The sequence below is a fragment of the Hippocampus guttulatus genome, chromosome 1, assembly GCF_054856545.1.
Source record: "Hippocampus guttulatus isolate MCC_2025c chromosome 1, RoL_Hgut_1.0, whole genome shotgun sequence".
NCBI classification, from domain to species: Eukaryota; Metazoa; Chordata; class Actinopteri; order Syngnathiformes; family Syngnathidae; genus Hippocampus; species Hippocampus guttulatus.
The window spans coordinates 8,574,092-8,593,974 of NC_141261.1; the positions used below are offsets into that span (position 1 = coordinate 8,574,092).

General features: G+C 40.8%; 1 protein-coding gene across 4 annotated transcripts in view; it reads right to left on the minus strand.

Moving 5' to 3' along the window:
* Positions 1 to 611: 611 nt before the first annotated feature.
* LOC147210273 (guanine nucleotide-binding protein G(I)/G(S)/G(T) subunit beta-1) overlaps positions 612 to 19,883 on the minus strand; it is a 28,067-nt gene continuing 8,795 nt past the window's right edge. For 3 of the 4 annotated variants that reach the window (XM_086107788.1, XM_086107798.1, XM_086107806.1), the window contains exons 2-11: positions 13,288 to 13,394; positions 12,205 to 12,243; positions 11,910 to 12,016; positions 8,708 to 8,771; positions 7,487 to 7,649; positions 6,721 to 6,787; positions 6,227 to 6,428; positions 4,873 to 5,089; positions 3,610 to 3,725; positions 612 to 2,519 (exon numbers count right to left, since the gene is read on the minus strand). In XM_086107788.1, the coding sequence (XP_085963914.1) occupies positions 3,619 to 3,725; positions 4,873 to 5,089; positions 6,227 to 6,428; positions 6,721 to 6,787; positions 7,487 to 7,649; positions 8,708 to 8,771; positions 11,910 to 12,016; positions 12,205 to 12,243; positions 13,288 to 13,344 (1,023 nt within the window). In that variant the 5' untranslated portion in view covers positions 13,345 to 13,394 and the 3' untranslated portion in view covers positions 612 to 2,519; positions 3,610 to 3,618. Of the gene's footprint in view, positions 2,520 to 3,609; positions 3,726 to 4,872; positions 5,090 to 6,226; positions 6,429 to 6,720; positions 6,788 to 7,486; positions 7,650 to 8,707; positions 8,772 to 11,909; positions 12,017 to 12,204; positions 12,244 to 13,287; positions 13,395 to 13,775; positions 13,959 to 19,883 lie in introns of those variants that run through there. The other variant, XM_086107780.1, reaches the window with a different exon arrangement.

The window sequence follows — 19,883 nt, forward strand, 5'->3', positions numbered from 1 at the left end:
CGGAGTCTGTCCAACAGATGGCGACCGAGATCCGAAGTCAGCAGGTTCAACAGGGGCAAGTAGCCGATAAACGAGGCGACTCATACTCTGGAACTTGAACAAAGTATTTGACACCAGGTAGCAATAATCAGCCTAATCAGCCAGGTCTTACATTTCCACATCTGAACACAATCAACAAACAATAGGTTTGTAGTTATCCCCCCGCCACCCCCGAAAAAAAAACTAATTGCAGCCGAGAGAATTCTCTCCACTTGACTTTTAGACATGTTCCAAGATGTGTCAGCTCTGAGTCTGAAGTGACAGCTGAAACCGTCAACAATCGAAGAATTGACTCTCCACTGGAAAAAAGTCAAAAAACTTCAAAACGATTTCAAAAAAGACAAGATGAGGGCCATAGCAGTACAATCAACACAGACCGTATGTGCTCAAATGCTACATACAAATCACCACGTGTAAAAATGACTGGACGCAAGACGGGCGACTGGAACAATGAGTAAGAAATAGTTAATCCTTTAACCTCTTATCTTCAATATAATTACAAGGTAAACCAACCTGCCGCTTAACATTGTAGCTTCAAGTGGGAACCACGAAGTGAATCACACTCAACACAGTTATGTCATCTCAAACTGCTTTTTATTACATCTTAAATAACAGTACATTTTAATATAGTTTCTATCTTGCATCCAGCTTTCGGTTGTACACTGACTCACTTGAAAATTAAATACAAAAGGTGAAAAGGGAATAGAGGGGGTGCAGAGCTCTATGGTTATTTGATGGAGAAAGAGAAAAGGAAAGGGAATTTAATTAATTTTGACTTTTTTTATTCTTTTTTTGCCAACTCCAGGCCTAACACACAGTTACAGCACATCTTTTTGTACAGACTGTTGCAGAGAAAAAACAATGGCACTACTGCTAAAAGGAAGAGCATCTTGTTTACAAGGAGAAGGGAACAAAAAAGTCTGCCATCCAGATGCTGCAAGATATTTTTTAATTAAAAGGACAGAAAAAAAGTGTTATAAAATGTTTTTCTTTGAAAGTGGAATTTTGTTTGCTACAGAAGGAATGAAAATGTGTCCTATCGGTGTGTTTAGGTGATTAACTGTATATGCGAGCGTGTACGATTTACATTTACGTCTAAATTTGTGTAATCCCTCCCCAAGTATGGACCAAGCAACCTTTGTAATGCAGGGTTTGCTTCTCATGTGCATAGGTTTGCTATTTTAGTTGTATTATGGTATGCACGGAGTAGCAAAAAACAAAGGAAGTCAAAACTGGGGGGGGGGGGGGTAAAAATAAATACCATTGTATTGATACTGTATATTCAACAGGTTCTTTTCTTAAAGAAAACATCAAAGGACTTATTTCCATATGCACCTTTAAGCAATTCTACAGCATGCGATTCTAAGAGATAACCCACCCATAGCAGACAACCGATTTTTTTTGTTTTGTTTTTTTGTTTTTAACTTAAAAAGTTTCAATATTATTTTCAAACATTGATTTATACAACGTGTCATTCACAGAGTAGTAACTGCGTTTCCAAGCACGGAATGGGCACCCGTTTGAGAAAGCTCTGGAACACAGTCTGACTAAAATGGAGCGACTCCCAACCCAACCAACCAGTCGCATCCCTCGGTCCCAACCGCAGCAACACAAAAACTACAGGAGGAAAATAAGTCAAATAAAATATAGAAAGGGTTGGGTGGATTATGATCCAATAGATTAATCTTCATGTCATTAGTCTAGACTGGTGCCAGACAAAAAGGTTTAAGAATGGTTAAATGTTTTTTTTTTTTTTTAGGTTTTTGCATTTTAAAAACGAGTATTCATTTATAACAGCATGTGCTTGGTTAGTTAACTGTTTTTCTTTAGACAATATTCTATATATGCAAAGTTTACATTTTTGTGCAAACAAAGATTTGTGGACTACACTGGGGGCGGGGGGAAGAAGTTTCATGGGTCTAAATATACAGCAGGGCCAAAAGTGGCTTGAGGACTCCCCGTTGAAGCAAAATTCTCTCGCTTTGTTCTCCTGTGGGATAAAGCCTAATTCCCAAGGATATTTTCAAATGAAAACATGTAAAGATTAGCAAATAATACAAAGATTTGATCCTCATTTTAACAGACAACCGACATTTGGACTTTGACGGAGGTGATGAAAGAAAAAAAAAAACAAAAAAAAAACAACTGAAATATGCCCAAGAACTATAAAGAGTTAGATCGCTGTCATGCAATAATCTTCACTCAAACTGTGGTCATGAGAGGAACGCACAATTTTTTCCACCCGTCCATTCTGAGACAACCAAATACCTTGACCTGTAACTGTTGGAACTGAATGAGTGACAGACAATTGTGCTCTTTTGAGGAGGAGGAGGAGGAGAGAGAGTGAGAGATTTTTGCCCTTAATAGTTTGTTGGGTGTTTTGAGTCAGTATCATGTTTTGAAAAGATTGGATATGCAATACAATTAAACATTGTGATGTTGGAATGGTCGTCCATGCCACTTTGGCGTCCGGATACCATCTGCAAATGAACAAACCACTGTTAGTTGACAGAGTTACTGAACAACAGGCTTGATGATCAAATACAAATGAATGATACAACTAATGTTGTGCTCTGCGACTGCTGCCCGTTACAATGCAACCACAATCAGTGTCGGACTTTTTGAGAGAGAGGCCACCACAGATGAGATTCTCCAGATCATCAATGACAGCCTTTCCCAAACATTAGAAGCTATGAAACCCCTTCGGCATCAGGCAGTCACCCTTTTTCCACACCGCACAAAACCCGTTTGGCATAATTGTATGAAATTAGCTCCCAAAAGCTCCATGTATTAGGACTAACATTTCAGGGCGTTAAAGTTCATCATACCCGCACCACTGCTTGCAAATTCCTCATCCATGTACTGTACATACTAGGGCTAAGGAATACAGTCTCTCTTTATCATATCGAAATATGAACATTCAAGATATTGACATTGAAATGATATCAGTGATTTTTACAATGCTTGTGTTGCATTGTGAAGCTCAGTTCAACCAACCATATTTCTTACTTTGAGTTTGATGTTGACCGACAGCTAAAACCAGCCCATGGCACTCATCTTGTGGAGGGTGAGGCAGGATGTAGTAAATTAAGCTCAGCAAAAACCTTGCTTTTTCCTTGGACTTGGTCCTGTGTGTGTGTTGGTTCTGGATACGTGTGAATTTTGTTTTATGGAACCATGAGTGAGCGTGGCATTGAGAAAAATGATCTCTTAGTGGGGCGGTTTGGGAATAGAAAAACTGCTTATTGACATAAAATGCATTTTCATTTTTAATGGAATCATCATTAATTAACCTGGTTAATTAAAAGCATTGGTCGTGGTTTGTTTTACCAATATTTTGTTATTTACACTAAATTCCCTTAACCAATCATTTACATGACAAATGAATTTTTTGGGGGGGGGGGTCGACATTTCGATAAAAAAGGTAAACCAATACAACAAATATGATTGGACTCAAATGTAAAGCGTCACTGGGCCAGATTGCAGATTGGAGTGATCATGAGAGTCATCCTTTGCCCACCCTTGCCATACATAAGGCCACAGTGTGAAAATCCTGAGGCCTTTTCATACCTTCAGATTCTAGTTCCAGATCTTGAGGAAGCTATCCCAGGACCCTGTTGCCACTGCCATGCCATCGTCAGTCACACCCAAGCAGCTCACCCGGTTATCATGACCAGCCAGGACGCCTATGAACACAGTGAAGACTCAAGAAAAGCACAGCAGACTCATCTGCATAGATGTCAATAATTGTGGGGGTCCCGATCAGTTTTTTTTTACTTGTATATATAAAATTTTTGTATTTTCATGTAATTGTGTGCCGCATTTTACATTTTATTGGGAACCCAAACGACAGCAATTCAGTGGAATGGCCCATATAAGCTTGAACATAGAATGAGGGATTCCTCTGCTTGAGCACATTTATGTAATTGTATTTACAAAACATTTACCATAAATCATTTATTGGCGCCTGCATGCTTAAATGAGGCCACGTAGATACCTAGTTGGTGAGTACATACGTGTCTTCTCTCATCTATATGCGACTCCACTGATTTTTTTAAACCTCATTAACCGCAATCATTGGGGAACAAGCTTGCTCATCGGCTTGTTAAACTTCTACAGTATTTAAGTTAAACTTCTACAGTGTTTAAAGCTACGCAAGTCGTTAGGACGTGTCACAACGATAACCTGTCTGCCACACTGTCAACTCTACGATGACATCCTTCAGCGAGGTGGTTTTATAATCAGGATTTTCAGACTTATTTAGAAGTACTTTAAGATAAGATATCCTTTATTTGTCCCACACTGGGGAAATTTACAGCCTCCAGCAGCAAGAATGTAGGCAGAAAGAAGAAAAAACAAACACCGTTCAATTAAGTGCAATATAAATACAAAATGGATAAATCGCAGTGCTATTTACAGTTGTTTTCCACATCATTTAATTATCATTAATATTATTGTTGCTATTTTTTATTCAGCAGCCTGACAGCTGTTGGTAGGAACGAGCATCGGTATCTCTCCTTCTTGCAGCGCGGGTGTAACAGTCTCTGGCTGAAGGAGCTACCTAGTGCTGTCAGGGCGGGCTGGAGAGGGTGGGAGGGACTGTCCATCATAGCTTTTAGCTTAGTTAGCATCCTTCTGTTGCCCACCTCCTCCAGAGTGTCAAGGGAGCAGCCCAGGACAGAACTGGCCTTCCTGACCAGTCGCTCCAGGCGTGCATTGAGTGTTTTATGTTATGTTTTCCATGGTTATGAGACACTTCTTGCTCCAAACAAGCATATGGGGACAGCAGTGACATAGTGACAGTGACATCCACCATAATCAAGCAAAGTTTACCTGCACGATCGGCTTTCAAAGTGTCCCAGACATTGCAATTGAAGTCGTCATAGCCAGCCAGCAGTAGACGGCCACTCTTGGAGAATGCCACAGAGGTGATACCACAGATGATGTTGTCATGTGAGTACACCATCAGCTCCTGGTCAGCACGCAGGTCAAACAGCCGGCAGGTGGCATCGTCTGAGCCCGTGGCAAAGGCATTGCCATTGGGGAAGAACTGTAGATTTAAAAAAATTGTAAATTATTATATTTAGTAGTTTTAAAAGAAATAAAATACATTTTCAGCCAAGATAATTTGTATGCAAAGGTGTTGATTTCTATGCAATATGGATGACTGGAGTAACTGAGGTGAATGATGATTCAGCGGGCAAAAAATTTTGATTTCCAACAACAAATTAGGGCCGCCGCACACTACGGAATCAGACTCTGACCCGACCGACCGATCATTCCTGCACATTGGGCCATGTTAATGAATGGACTGCGATGTGAAATGTGCGAAGCGCCTCATACAGTATGTTGTATTCTATCACTTTTATTAATCCATAAAAAGATAAGCGTGTCAGTCTAGGAAGACACAGCCCTGCTAAGGAGAAAAAAAAACGCAGCAGAGACCAGCATGGTTTCATCCATCCATCTTCGGAAATACATATTGTCACTATTGGTATTTAGCTGAGCAATATAGCTCGGGTCAGCTGGGCCGCTTTTATTTACGTTGCCTCCGCCGACTACGACGTCTGCCAGACTTGAGAACTATCCACGGAGGTCCCGTTTTGCTCTTGCTGGTGACACCAGAACTAAAAAACAAAACCAAAAAAACCCCCAACTATGCTGGTCTATGCTGTGGTTTTTTTCAACAGGGAGTTTGCTACAGAAAGAGGGTCTGGGTGACAAATACAAAAAAATGGAGATATAGTGAAAGGTGGGGCTGGTGTTTTTTTTAAGCGATTAATTGATTTATAATTTGCAACGTTGTCACAATGCGCAACTGCGATTCAAATATTGAATCATCGCAAAGCAAGTGGTCAAGAATGCGCGGGTGTTCAGTGGAGTTCTGCTATATCACTCTGTGTGCAGCGGCCCTTGTATTATAACAATTAAATATTAACTAGTAACTAGTTTGTTTTTAATAGTTAAAATAGCAGTTGAAAGGGACCAAAATAAACCTCTCATCATGTTAACATTTCTGGGGTAGCTAACTAATTAACTTATCTCCATCCTTTGCTGGTTGCTGCAAAGTTGCAAATGACTCAACAACTACGCATAACACAATTCAAATACATTTCACAAAAGGCAAAATCAACTTATCATGGCAATCTTTAGTATTTGACTTATATACAAGTGTCAGAAGCCTTACGCAAATGGCATTGATGTCCGACTCATGGCCGGTGAAAGTCTGCCGGCACATTCCTTCTCTGATGTCCCAGAGTTTGGCTGAGGCATCACAGGCCCCAGACACAAACAGCCTCGTGTCAGGTGCCAGAGAGAGACTCATGACATCACCAGTGTGGCCAGCAAACGTAGTTGTCTGCTGCCCAGTCTCAATGTCCCACAGAGCACTGAAATGAAGCGAGTGGGACAAAATTCAAATAAAGTGATGTAGAGGAAAACGAGCGAGTCCATCTCATCAGCTGCAAAAAGGCAAAAGAAAGCTTGCTAATAAGGTTTAGGAATGTATATTCTGAGTGCAACATTAACCTATACATTTAGATCTTTATGCCTTGACAATAATATTGGTTTATTGAAAAAATATATTCTGAAATTAGCAAAGACGGTGAGTCAACACGTCATACCATATTTGAGGCAGAAGATACTAAGGTGAACTGCATTGGGTGCAGTGCAACAACTCACCAGGTGGTGTCTCCAGAGCTGGTGACAATCTGGTTGTCATCCAGGAAGCGACAGCAGGACAGGTAGCCTGTTAGCAACAGCATCAATATCAAATATTTATTTCTGATAGTGTCTTGAAAATATTCTCATTAAAAATGTATTAATAATCCTGTTCCGTGACATCACCATTCCAGGAAGATGGCATTATCATCAAAACCAAAACCCCATAAAAGATGCGGAATTAATCTGACAAATGTCATTATATTCATAACGATTCAACAACAAAAATGTTCACTTTATTAGTTGAATCCTTTATTCGTCTCATGTTAGTCAATGGTGTGCGCCCCTCCCTATGGTGAAGGAACAAGAACTTAAATGCTGACACACTTCCTGTGCCATGTGACACAGATCAGATGAATACTTGCCTTAAAAGAACAAAACTTTCATTTGTTAAAAGAAAGGCTATAATACAACAATATATTATACTTTTGGAAAACACACTCACAGACCTTGTGACGGGAATATCTGACAGGAAAATCATCTAACCGAGCTTAATTACGACTGAAAGCTTGGTCAAAATGCAAATAAAGACAAAAGGTACACAGGATGTGTCAGGCATAGTACTTCTTTCCTCTCTACCCTTGACTTCTTTTAATTAAGTGGGTCTACGGATCCCTCAAAAGTATTTAAGAGGAATTCTGACTATGTAAACAACAGTAAATCTTTTCTCGTTTTTCAAGGTTGTGGGGAGTGGAGATTAAGCAAATGAATGTGCTGTCCAGCCTACCTGTGTGTCCAGCCAGCTCACGGCTAACACGCACATTTCCCTCACGGGTCTTCAGATTGTAGATGGAGCAGATGTTGTCCAAGCCGCCACATGCGACATAGTTACCGGAAGGGGCATAAGCGCACGTCATCACCCAAGAGGAGCGCAGCGGGATGGCATGGACCTGAAGAGGAGGAAAATATTGAATATAATAAAGAGCATTCAGTGACATATCTTTATAGCTTTGAGGGGACAATACAATTTTTTTTCTTCTCGTGGACAAAGAATAAATGCAGACAACCATAGCTTGGGCGTATGCCTTACATTACAGTCATTCTAAATTGGTGGCTGACTGGTAGATATGAGTCCCAAATGTTTAATGGGCATCCAATATCTTATCAATGACTGTCGCCGTCATGTTCCCCATCAGTTTGCGCTTCACACAGAGATGCGTATTCCCTTAAAATTTGAATACCCTCTGTAACGCCTTTTACACAGGTAAATTTATGTTAAAAATGTGACAAACACGCCTTTTCAAAATTTGTTATGGAAAAAGACCTCTTCTCTATAGGGGTGTTCACACGGCAACTTTTACTCTGGTGTAGCACCGGGACCGTAGGGCGTTCACACAGGCGTCGCCCCTGAAAACAGCTTAAACCGGAGCAAATTTAACCGTGCTCAGGAGGTGGTTTAAAAATTTACTCTGGAGTAAATGCTAGTTTGCGGGGCAGCACCGATATAAATTGGGCCGTGAGAACGCTACAGGGGTAGACTCACTACGCGTGAGAAGAGTTGATTACATACGGGTATTGCATAACTTGCATCCTCGGTATCTTTCCTTTCTCTCTCTCATCCTTTTACGGTGTCTGATAGACAACATAGTTGATTGGTCTGGAGAAGTATAAACCATGATTTTTCGATATGTCACAAACAAGGCATGAAAAAGGAAGTACACTTTACGGATGCGCATGTTTTATTTCCGTACTATTACTAACGTATTGCACGGCTGCAGAAACTGCCGTGTGAACCCAAGTGGGGCCGCACCGGGGTTAACGCTTCTCTTTAGTAAGGAGCTTTATACGTGTGAGCGCCCCACAAAATTTACACCGGTGTAAGATATATCGCAACAAAATACATCGGTGCAGCACCGATGCAAATGTGTGCCGTGTGAACACCCCTTATGGCTAATTGATTCCGACAGAACGTAGGCCATGGTCATGGATATACTGTTAATGTAATTACCTTGTTCGTGGTGTAGCTGTCCCAAATAATAAGTTTTCCATCCTGGGAGGCGCTGACCAAAAGCCTAATGATGTAAAAAAAGAAAATCAAGAGTTTAAATGATTTTTTTCATGAATTAAAAATAATAATTTAACTATAAACCAGAATTCTTTATAGTAGGCGATGATAAAGCAGATTTCATTAATTTAATTTTTTTTTTCAACAAAAATAAAAAGCTCATGGTCACTGGAGCTGAGCTTGGCTATGCATGCAATGCAGGTGAATCCAACAAGTAACTACAGCGACAGCTCCAACACACAAAGGAGCAGGGAGAGCAGTGAGCAAAGCACAGTGAGGCCCACTGGGAGCCTGCTAATCTTAACTACTATGACACACACAGAGCAGCACACTCAAACAGGAACATGGCTCAACAATTGGCGGGTTTACATTTTTTACATTCCGGTTGAAATCATTCCAACTGAAGAGCTTTGGTCAATTGTTTAACATCTGACGTGATCTTTTCCAATCTGCCATTTACATACGTCACAATATTAATCAAAACTGCAGTTTTATAGATGTGTGACACACACAAGTCGATGTAAACATCACGATTTATCAAGATGGATTTCGTTCGGCAATTTAGCACAATAGTTGGGATTATTTGAACACGATTACAAATGCAGCCAATTGATTAAAAAAATTAATAAAAAGTTACAAGTAGTTTAAAACAAGTTCTCCTGTCCCAGACAAGCTCTGGTAGGATGCTACCATTCTTCAAGTGCATAAACGACGGCATCACGACGCATTTATGTCAAGACAGTTTACACAGACTGGGCGCAGCCTGACACAATGATGCCACTACGTGTTTACGTCAAGACAGAGCTTGCACAGACCGGATGCAGCCTGGCAATTCCGATTGAACGGTTTACATGAAAAAAAGTTAACCACTCAACCATGATAATGGTTGTGTAGCGAGTGATGCATTACAAGGCGATGTGATTTGTAGACTACCACCAATATTAACTACTAAGCAGCCAGGGTCAAGTTTTGTGGCTCCCCATACATTGTATGACTTTTTATTAATACAGAAAAAGATGGCGGCAGTCAACGAAGACACATGTTGCTTCAAAGGCCAATTGGGGAAGAACATCAGAATTAAAAAATATATGTACTGTATATGTTTAGCATTTTTAAAAGAAATAAATTCAACCAAGATGTTGATTGGTATGCAATGGTTTAGATTTTTATGCAATATGGATGACTGGAGCAACGGAGTGGGCAAAAATTTATATTTTGCATTAATTTGGGCCACCCCACACAATCGAATTTGACATGGACCCTACCGACCAATTATTCCCGCACATTGGGCGACTTTAATGAATGGACTTGCGATGTGAAATGTGTTAGGTTGTATCACGTTGTGAGGTGCCCAATACAGGATTTTGCGCTCCATCACTTTTATTAATCCGCTTTTATTAATCCATAAAAAGACTGTCAGTCTTGGAAGAAACAGCTCTGCAAAAGCAAAACCACAGCAGCCAAGATTCAAGCAGTCAGGCCTTCGGTCACATGTCAACCCACTCTCCCAACTGAGTCAAATCCACCCAGCCTTGTTGTTGCCTGGTAGCTGGTGACAACAGCAGGTCATCAGCTGTCACCAGCTCCTGGCTGGGCCTCAGCAACATACTGGTCCTGCTTGGCGGCTGTGGCTCATTTCAGATAGCAGGTTGCCCAGTAGCTGAAGGTTCAATTTAGTGATGCACGATTTGAGAAATTTCAACCGATAATTTCCTGCGTTGTTTGAATACTGGAAACATATCCGTTGTTGCAGATCCCGCCACTTTAATGTCGTGGAGTCCGAGGATGACATAAAAAAGTGGTCAATGTACACTTTCATGTTTTGCTACTTTCTGAACTCTTGTCACTTCAGACGGTGAGGCAATGAGCAATCTCAAAAGCTCTTATGCGCATAGTACCTATTAATAAAGTTATCACCCCACTCATGTTTTACATACATATTTTGTATGTAAAAACAACAGCATTGAATTAGTACAAAAGGAGCATCGCAGACGTGTGTAAGTGCGCGCTTATGATTGCCGACTCCTGCGAACAAATGAGTTAACAGACGGAGTGGGGAAGCATCACCAGTAAATATTGATGAATGTAACCAAACACGCATGCAAATTAAGTTATTGAGTGCCACAAAAAGAAATAACTAAATAAATTGCGTCGACTTTTTCTATTTGATGATAAATTGAAATACTGAGAGGCCTAGGTGAAGACATTTTCACGGAGCAAAATATTTAAAAATATGACTCACCATAGCTGCACTTCAACAAGCCGTGGCTATGTGTATTACAGCAAGTACAGTAGTACACTGCAGTGTCATAGCATTTGCCAACCATCCACATTGTACTGCAACTGCGCTTTAATGATGAACAACACGTTTATGCCAATTTTGACGTTTGTAGGGTTAACATTAGCGGAAAATTTGTTTGACGTTTGTAGGGTTAACATTAGCGGACAGCCGAGTTCATCATCTTGTGTCAATGGGACTTAAAAGGAGGAGACACAGCCGAGATGCTGGGTCAAAACATGTGACCCCTTTTTCTGCGAGGCTAAATCTCAGCTGGTTGTCTAAATACATACCAAAGCCCAATGGCAAATCAAACAGAAGGTTAAATAAGAAAGCTTGGTAGGAAGTTGCACACTTTTTGTGGGATTTTGACTGCTGCAGTGGTGGGGCAGCAGTCTTGAGTTCATTTGCTGAATTGGGGACGTGAAACAACCGTGCAAGTTTTTTAAAAGTAAGAAATACTGCTCAACCACCTCGCTGCCATATTGAATATTTTCCCAACCCACATGGCTCAACAACAGAAGACACACTTTATAGAAGGGCGTGATTTATGGATGTCCAATAAATGTTCAACAAAAACGCCATTGATTCTACTGTCAAAATATACGACAGTTGACGTATTAGAACACTAGGTTTATGTTAATCTAATCGACAATGGCTTTAGGCAGATGTTAAAAATAGAGGAGCTTCTGCTTGCAAGATAGAACTATTGTGTAATCCCAGGACTCGACAAGGGCCCTGCGGAGAAACACCCAGCACAAAGACACTCGAGCAAGCTTTTATATCCATTTCCTGCATTTACTAAAGGGGGTGGGTCGATGGCATGAAATATTTAGTTAATGGACTGACTGCAGCTGAATGGAGTACCTTGAATCAGTGCCCCAGTGCATGGCATAGATTTTAGCCAGATGCCCCCTCAGTGTCCGGCGAGTGCGCATCTGAATTCGGCCAACGGGGTCAATGTTCGCTGTAATCTAAACGGGATTAAGAGGACAGAATGCAGTAAGAAGCAACATATGACCATAACCGCAAAAAACAAACAAAAAAAATCTGTTTCAGTGGTAAAATCATGTAAATGGAATTTAGTACAATGAATAAATATGGGAATCTGGACTCCAGTTGTACACAGCAATTTGAGAAAGAGAAAGAAAAATTTAATTACCTGGGACAGGGTGGCATCAGCACAGGCTTTCCTGGCATCCTGAAACACAACAGTCCAATTAGATTTGAATTAAGTCGGAAAGTTGTTTCTATAATTGTAACCGATGCTCCAAGTTTTTGTGTACTGTAATTTCCGAACTATTGAGCGCACCTGAATATAAGATGCAGTCAATCAATTGGGGGAAAAATATATATATATTTTTAAAAAATACAGTGTTCAGGCCACACTTTGCAATAAATCCAGGGTGTCCATGTTACACACGAATAAAATAATGTAAAAAAACTTGTTTTTTTCCTTTTAAAAAACATGCATCGTGTATGTTACACTCCTCTCAAAATCGCCCTTCAAAAGCTCAGTATTTACGTGTTATGCACTCCATAGATTTGCTGGTTGTCCAATGCTTAAAAAATGAAGAATTATCCACATAGTAGATAGATGTAGACTTGACGTGTTCTTAAATTGATTTTTTGGGATGTGTAAAGACGGGTATTCTCACTTGGACAACAGTTTCAGCTGTCGTAATTTTCGCTGCTCATCAAAATCGTAACGTCCCAGTGGGTCAGGGCAAAGAACAAGGAAATGACTCCAAATAAAACCCAATGTCATGACATATATAAAAGTGGATTTCCAAGAGGACAAATATTTTCCAAAGCAAGTCTTTCTGTAACAGCGCTATTTCCCAATTGTTTTGCCTCGGGCACCGTCAGTAAACATTGGATATGGTCAACTCATATCTGGGACTTTTTCTTTTCGCTTTTGTGACGTGACATGGAGGGCTTGGGCTCACATCAGGCGGCACCTTGCTCACCCTCGGGCTATATCTCGGAGCTGTCGACACTTCCGGATGTGAGACCAAGCCTTCTGAGGATTGGGACACCTTTGGTCTTGTGAACGCGCATTACCAAGGGCTTGGCGGTTGTTTAAGACGTAGAGTTCCAAGCGCGTGAAAAAGTCAGTCTGGAAATTACGGCAACGTAAATTCAACAGTTTTAAATTCTACTTTGAAGAGTGAAAAACATCAAAAGGCAAAAGCTTTTGAAAAATAAACTGAAAACAAAAACTTGAGGGCAGAAGCTGACTTACTCGGATCTGGTTCTTGAGCTGCTCAGCCTCCTGGCGTAGCTGATCCAGTTCACTCATTTTTCTCTGCTAATAGTGAGCTTCGCTCCGCCGCCTCGACTCTTTCTGATCTGAGGGTGACAAAATAGCATTCGTTGTTATCGAAAAGTTAGGAACTTCTTTAAGTAAGTTGCAGCATGGATGTAGAGTAACACTACTGGAATAATAAATAAAAACGTCCTGCAATTTCATGGGAGGATGAAAGGGGCCAAAGTTGCAGAGACTCACAATAAGCAAACAACTTCAAGACGGCTCAACATTTCTCTTTCCATCTTGAATCTGTTACCTAGCAACAAGCAGTTGGCAAACACTCCCAGCTTAACAATTTTGAGAATTACATTGAATGCGTTTGTCCTTTTAACAGCAAAACACAAAACAGTTAGGAGCCATTAATACTAAGACAATCAGAAGTAATTCAAAAAAAGACAACAAAAAAGGGGACAAAACTTTACCCAAGCCAAAGTCACCAAAACCAGAGTAGGTTCCAGCTATTCAGAAAGCAGATGGCTAGACCACAACACTTTGTGTTGGCAGCACTACAGGTAAAACACAGGTGCCCGATGGGTGAGAGGCAGCTGATGAAAATGTTGCCGCTCTGGCCTCGAGACTCTCAACTCTCCTCCAATGTCATTCCTGTAATCCTGGGACACAGTTGATTCAGCTCCTCGAGCCAAATCCGTTTAAGACAAAACCTGCTGATGATCTGAAAATCATTGGTTATCCAGCTGACCCCAATCCTCGGGTTGAAGCTCTTAGCATCGATACTTTCCCTTTCCATACATACAAGTCATATTAAAAAGTACAATACAAACTCAGTGGCAACTCCGATAAAACTATGGTTTTCAGTCGTGGCAAGGGCAACTGGTGCAGAACAAACTGTGAATTCACTTTGCTCATTGAAGTTGGACCAGGTTGGCAATTAACTCAGGGATAACATGATAAAAAAAAAAGTACATTTTTTAAAGCAGCTTAGTCCACTCAAGACACCCACAAAAACATGAAGCTCTTTGGAGAACACCCCACCCTCACCCCTCCAAAAAAAAATAGTATCTTATCTTAACTCTATTTTTCTCTGTACTGTTTTCCAGGGTAGCGTTTATGCATTCTAAAGGAACACGGTATCCTGGCGGGAACAACCCGGTGCGATGGCAGCACAAAAACATCTGTGGAGTGAACAAGATTGTGTTGGCTGTAACGTCTTATTTTGCAGAGCCAATCAATGACATCATTGATGGTCTGGCAAATTATGACCCATCACCAATTTTGCATAAAATGCAAAATACTGTATCTGCGGATGCAATTCAGGCAATCACATCGGTGTAAAGTCTAATGTGTATTATTCTCGTCTCAAAATGATGAAATGGTTCATTGTGAAATGATTAATATCAGCATCACAGCATGACTGAGGGAGGACGTGTGGTGTTGAGGCCAATACTGTAGCAGCCCAATAGAAAGAGCATTGACTTCAGTGCCTTCTCTCTCTGCCGGCTATTTTTAGAGGTAGAGGGGGAGGGTGGGGGTGGGGGGCAGAAAGAGGCGAGGGAGGGAAGCAGACTTCACATTTTCCAGCCACTCCTATCAGTAACGACATCTCGTGCACTGCGTAGTAACGAACAGGGAGTAAGTGCAAGGAACATAGGCGAATGTTGGTATTTCTCATTACTACAAAACACACCATCTAAATATCATTATGATTAGAGATAAATGTAAACCGTGCAGTTTGAAGGCAAGTTCAGCTTTGTAGTTCGTAGATAAGCTATGGGTGCAAAGACAGGCTGCGTATATTGGATATGGAATCATCATGACTTGGGGTGGGCAATCTGGGCGAAACATATTTTTAAAGAAAACACGACGATATTCTACCAAAAAATGAAATACTGTAAATGTGCACTTGCTTCACAGAACAATTACGGATTGACAGTATTTTTGAATGACAGTTCGTTTAAATCGCTTCATGCTTTTTCTGCAGAACATTGTACGATATTCTGCAGCAACATTTAACAATGCAGAAATTCTAATTAAGCCCAGGCTATAAAGCGTGTTTTCATTCATTTTGTTAATATTTGTCACTTAAATGTCTTCTATTACTCCATAATGACACATCATATTCTGAGCAGCCAATATATCGTAGTTTACCACTGCCAACTACTACAGCTATTGGAATTTAAAAAAAATTGATAAAAAGGTCATTTGTGCCAGATGGCGCCCATATATAATTTTGTGAACAGGACTAAACAAAGACGGTAAGAGACATACAGCTGTTAACGCCGTTATTGCATACATTTGAAGTGACATCAAAAGCCGTCATCTTTTAACAGTTTCAGAAATATTCCCACACATACAATATTGATGCTGATGTAGCTATGATGCAGAGTATGTGCGTCTAGGAACTGAATGTTCTGGGAATATCAAACATACGACAAACGTAAAGTAATCTATGTAATTGTGGGGTGAGTGATGTCTCGCCAATGTTTACATGCTTCGTCAATGGTTTACTGCGTGTTTGTCAACTTTGCGAGGTTTGCGTGAGTGTTACTCAGCCTGACTTATCTTTGCTATCGTGGTGGTCTTGGTTGTGGAATTGCGAAAGTCATGTATTGGGATATTTGAAACAAAAAAAATGGCGCCTCCCTTGGCTGATTTGCAGAATCAAGACTACATGCTGATTCGCCGAATGATTTCATCACTTTTTCCTCACATTTCTCAAGTCATGCCCAATGTCGATGTTTCCGAATGCAGCAACTTTCGCCACAAAAAAACATTCCCGTAATTGTAGAGTCAACTTCATCTGAGCTTCTAGTCGAGTTATCTAAAAAGTGAAGTGTTTTCTTGTCAAACCTGCAGCTTGTGTCCCCTTCTGCCTGCCAATCAGATGAATTGTAATCGAAAGACATTACGTAGATTCACTTTACACTTCCCACAGCGCCTACAAAATAAAAGATTCCACATATTCCAGCTCTGAGGACAGTATTATTCTGACCAAGTACGATAACAGCGTGTGTAACTGCGCGAATATGACATGACAATTTGACAAAAATTAATGGACTTCACAATCAAAGCGTGTGCGGGTGTTTTCGAATGATGGAATTCCGTCATGGCGACGGATGTCTTTAATCCCTGTAGAAGCAAACAAAGGTATCTGAGGTGTAAGGCTCAGAATCCTCACACTCTAGAAGCAGTAGTAACGACAATGTTTTCCAGATGTATTTTCTCAAACGGGTGGTGTGCAGGCATACATTTGAGGTTGCACCAGAGCCTAAACAATGATGACATAAGGCGTATGCAATAACCGGCTCTGATGCAAAAGAGGATCGGGCCAGAACACTCAAGAAGGACAGGGCCAGATTAAATTAATGCAAGGGAACAAGCAGAGTCGGAACCTCAACCTAAGCCTTTGGTCACAAGGAGAAAAAACACTGACCTAAAGTTACTCCAGTTTTTTTTTTTTGGGGGGGGGGGCTATTTTATTCTGCCATTGCTGCACAACTAACAGTAATGCATTGTACATATTGTTAGTGGATTCAAAATGGGGAAGCAAAATAATAGTTGGTCGTAGTTGAGTAAATAGAAGAAAAGAAATTCCAAATGACGGCTGACTCACAAACAATCCCAACACAGCTTTATCAAGATGCTCTTATGTCCTCGCGGAGGTCTAACAGTTAATCGATTACTTGTCAATTTATTAGTAAATATTAAACTGTATAATTGACTCACATTGAAATGCAATTTTGCTCAACCAGGGAAACACATTCGATATTAGAATATTTGAAAAATGGGAGAAACCCCCTCCCCATCCCATAAAAACAATTGTCAAATAAATTCTGCAAATCTGTGGGTGCAGAATCACGAGTATGCAAAGGTGCACTGTTGACGTTGACAGGCTTGGCGCTGCGTCATGAAATCTTTTAGCCAATATGGCTAAGCAGAATAGAAGTCTAATAGCCACATGTGAGTGTAGTTAGCCACGTCATGTCGTAGTGCCGCCTGTCTCGCTGCCATCTTGCTCATGCACATGGCCAAGACATTGTAGCCCAGACACCACAAAACACAACACTCTAGGGAAGAGATTTTGTTTTTTTTTTGGTTATGAGCATAGCTTAATGGCTAACTGCATGTTGTAGTGGTAGTTTGTGTTCCAATCATGCTCGAGATACAGAAACATGGTAAAATTTAGACAAAGCATGGAGCCACATTTTTGGAGCGAGGAAAAAAACCCCCCGACTGCTTTATGAATGTGCTGAATGACATGAATAAAATGTGTTTTATTGACGGTATGAAGTGAGAAGCGGAATCGACGGCTTACTTGCATCACAATGTTTAGATCGAGATATTCCAACTGCCATAAGATAAGATATCCTTTATTTGTCCCACACTAGGGAAATTTACAGCCTCCAGCAGCAAGAATGTAGGCAGAAAGAAGAAAAAACAAACAAACACCGTTCAATATGTGTATGGAAGTAACTATGTCCACTCACACATATAAACGGGCAATCCCAAATGTTTGAGAAACCAGAATTCTGACCTTAAACCGGATATTGACGGCATGGAAACATAGCCATTGTCAACCAGTTTGAGAAAAATGAATGTACACTACACCTTTTATCCCAAATCCTTACACCACTCTGGTTGCTGATTGCAGCTGATCTTTGGCATAAATCTGTCAGCGGCTAATGGCAAATTCTGCCTGTAATGATGTGTTTGTACAAGGTGCCTCAGTCTTGATGAGGATGGAGTATCGCGAAGCAGGCATTTCCTTTTTAGAAAGGCGGTTCCCGTTTCTCTTTTTCGTTTGTCAAAACATTCAGCGGATGTGGCGATAAGAGTACAAAATACACATGAAGTGGCTTCACTTATGACAAACACACTTGCCTGTGCTCATCCGGGCCTCAGACAATATTACCGTATGACATTACCAGGTCACAGGGTACATCCTGACAGGAGAACTGATGCCAACAGCCAAACATTGAACTGAAAACATGACACAGGGATGGGTTACATGCAGGAGGGGCACTGCGAGTTTGACGTGAGCATAGGCGGAGCAGTCACCTAAATTAGGTCAGTCTGATGTAGATTAGGCCAAAAGGCCCGTGTCACCAGAATCCTCTTCATTGGCCAAATATGTTAAGTAGTAGTAGGAGTCAAACGATTACTGCAGTAACACGCAATTATAACTAACACAAGATTTCGGACATGACACACAAGCACAGATATTCTTGACGTAACGTAAGGGTATCCTTTGTGCTACAGTACTGAACAATGGGAGCGGTGCAAATGAAGCGGACAGTCAAACGAAAATAAAAATGACTAGTTGTGTAAAAATTACAATGACATCGGGGCAGGTGATGCAGAGAATCGTGGCACAATTTGAAGTGCTCGATACAATGTCGAGTGTCAAACAACAGCTGATAGCAAGATTCTGGACATAAACCAAAGCACCTCTTCGTCCGCCTGGTTGTTGGGTGAAAGTCTGTGTAAGTGCTTTTAGGAAGTGATGCATGTCAAATGTGGCCGAAATGCAACCCAGTCACGAAGAGTGCTGCTACAAGGGATTGGGTTATAGAGGAAAAATACAGAAGGATACTGCCCCTGGCCATTTTCTAAAAGCCCCATCAAGCTGCAGTCTCACATCCTCCCCGACAACACACAGCTCATTGCAGATGGAACTTTAACAATGGACACAAGAGTTTCAATTCAACTGACATATCGACATGAAAAAACTCAAAACTGTTATCGTGGCCTACTATAATTTATTTCTGCAGTTTGTTGTAATGTAAAGGTTGAAATGTCACAGGAATGGACGGGGGGCTTATACTCTAAACTTTGAATGATAGACAATATCCGATACATGACTAGTCAAATGTTTGGACACACTTTTGTCATGATACCAAGTCAGAAAACGTCTAATCTTTTGACAATTTTTGGTGTATGAGCTATGGGTGGTTAGTGATCGCTGGCACTAAACTAACCCAGAGGTTTGAATTTTTAAAGACTGTGGTATTGATAAGTTCCGAGCTTCAAACCTCTGTTTGTGGAGAAATTACTTACATTAATTTTGGGTTGATTTAGTCTGTGAACGTTATTTTGCACTCTCCACTTCAGATTTCATTTCTAACAAAAAATGAAATTAACACGTCCATCTTAGATGCATGTTCACAATCGGAGACAAGGAATCTCGCCCCGTGTGAGAGGCACCTTAGCAGCTTTTAAATTCGTTCCATCCTAGGCGACATCTTCAACTTCCCTTTCACAGCGAGAGGCATGGCAACTGTCCATAAAATACGGCCAAACTAGAACATTTGGCATCCCTGTGGATGTCATATTATGCAAGTGGCCATCATGTCGTGGGTCACCACTGTACAATAGTGAAATAAAAAAGCAGACCTAAGTATCTCTTGATCCCTGTTTGAGTATAGGTACATTTTAAATGTTAGTAAGAGTCAAGAAGAATAGTGAGGCCAAAAATAAAAGGCCTGAGGGCATGTAACCCATTTTGTTTTACAAAAACTAGAGCAGAATCCTGGCGGTACAAACGAGCATAGATAAAGTGACACAGTTCTGAT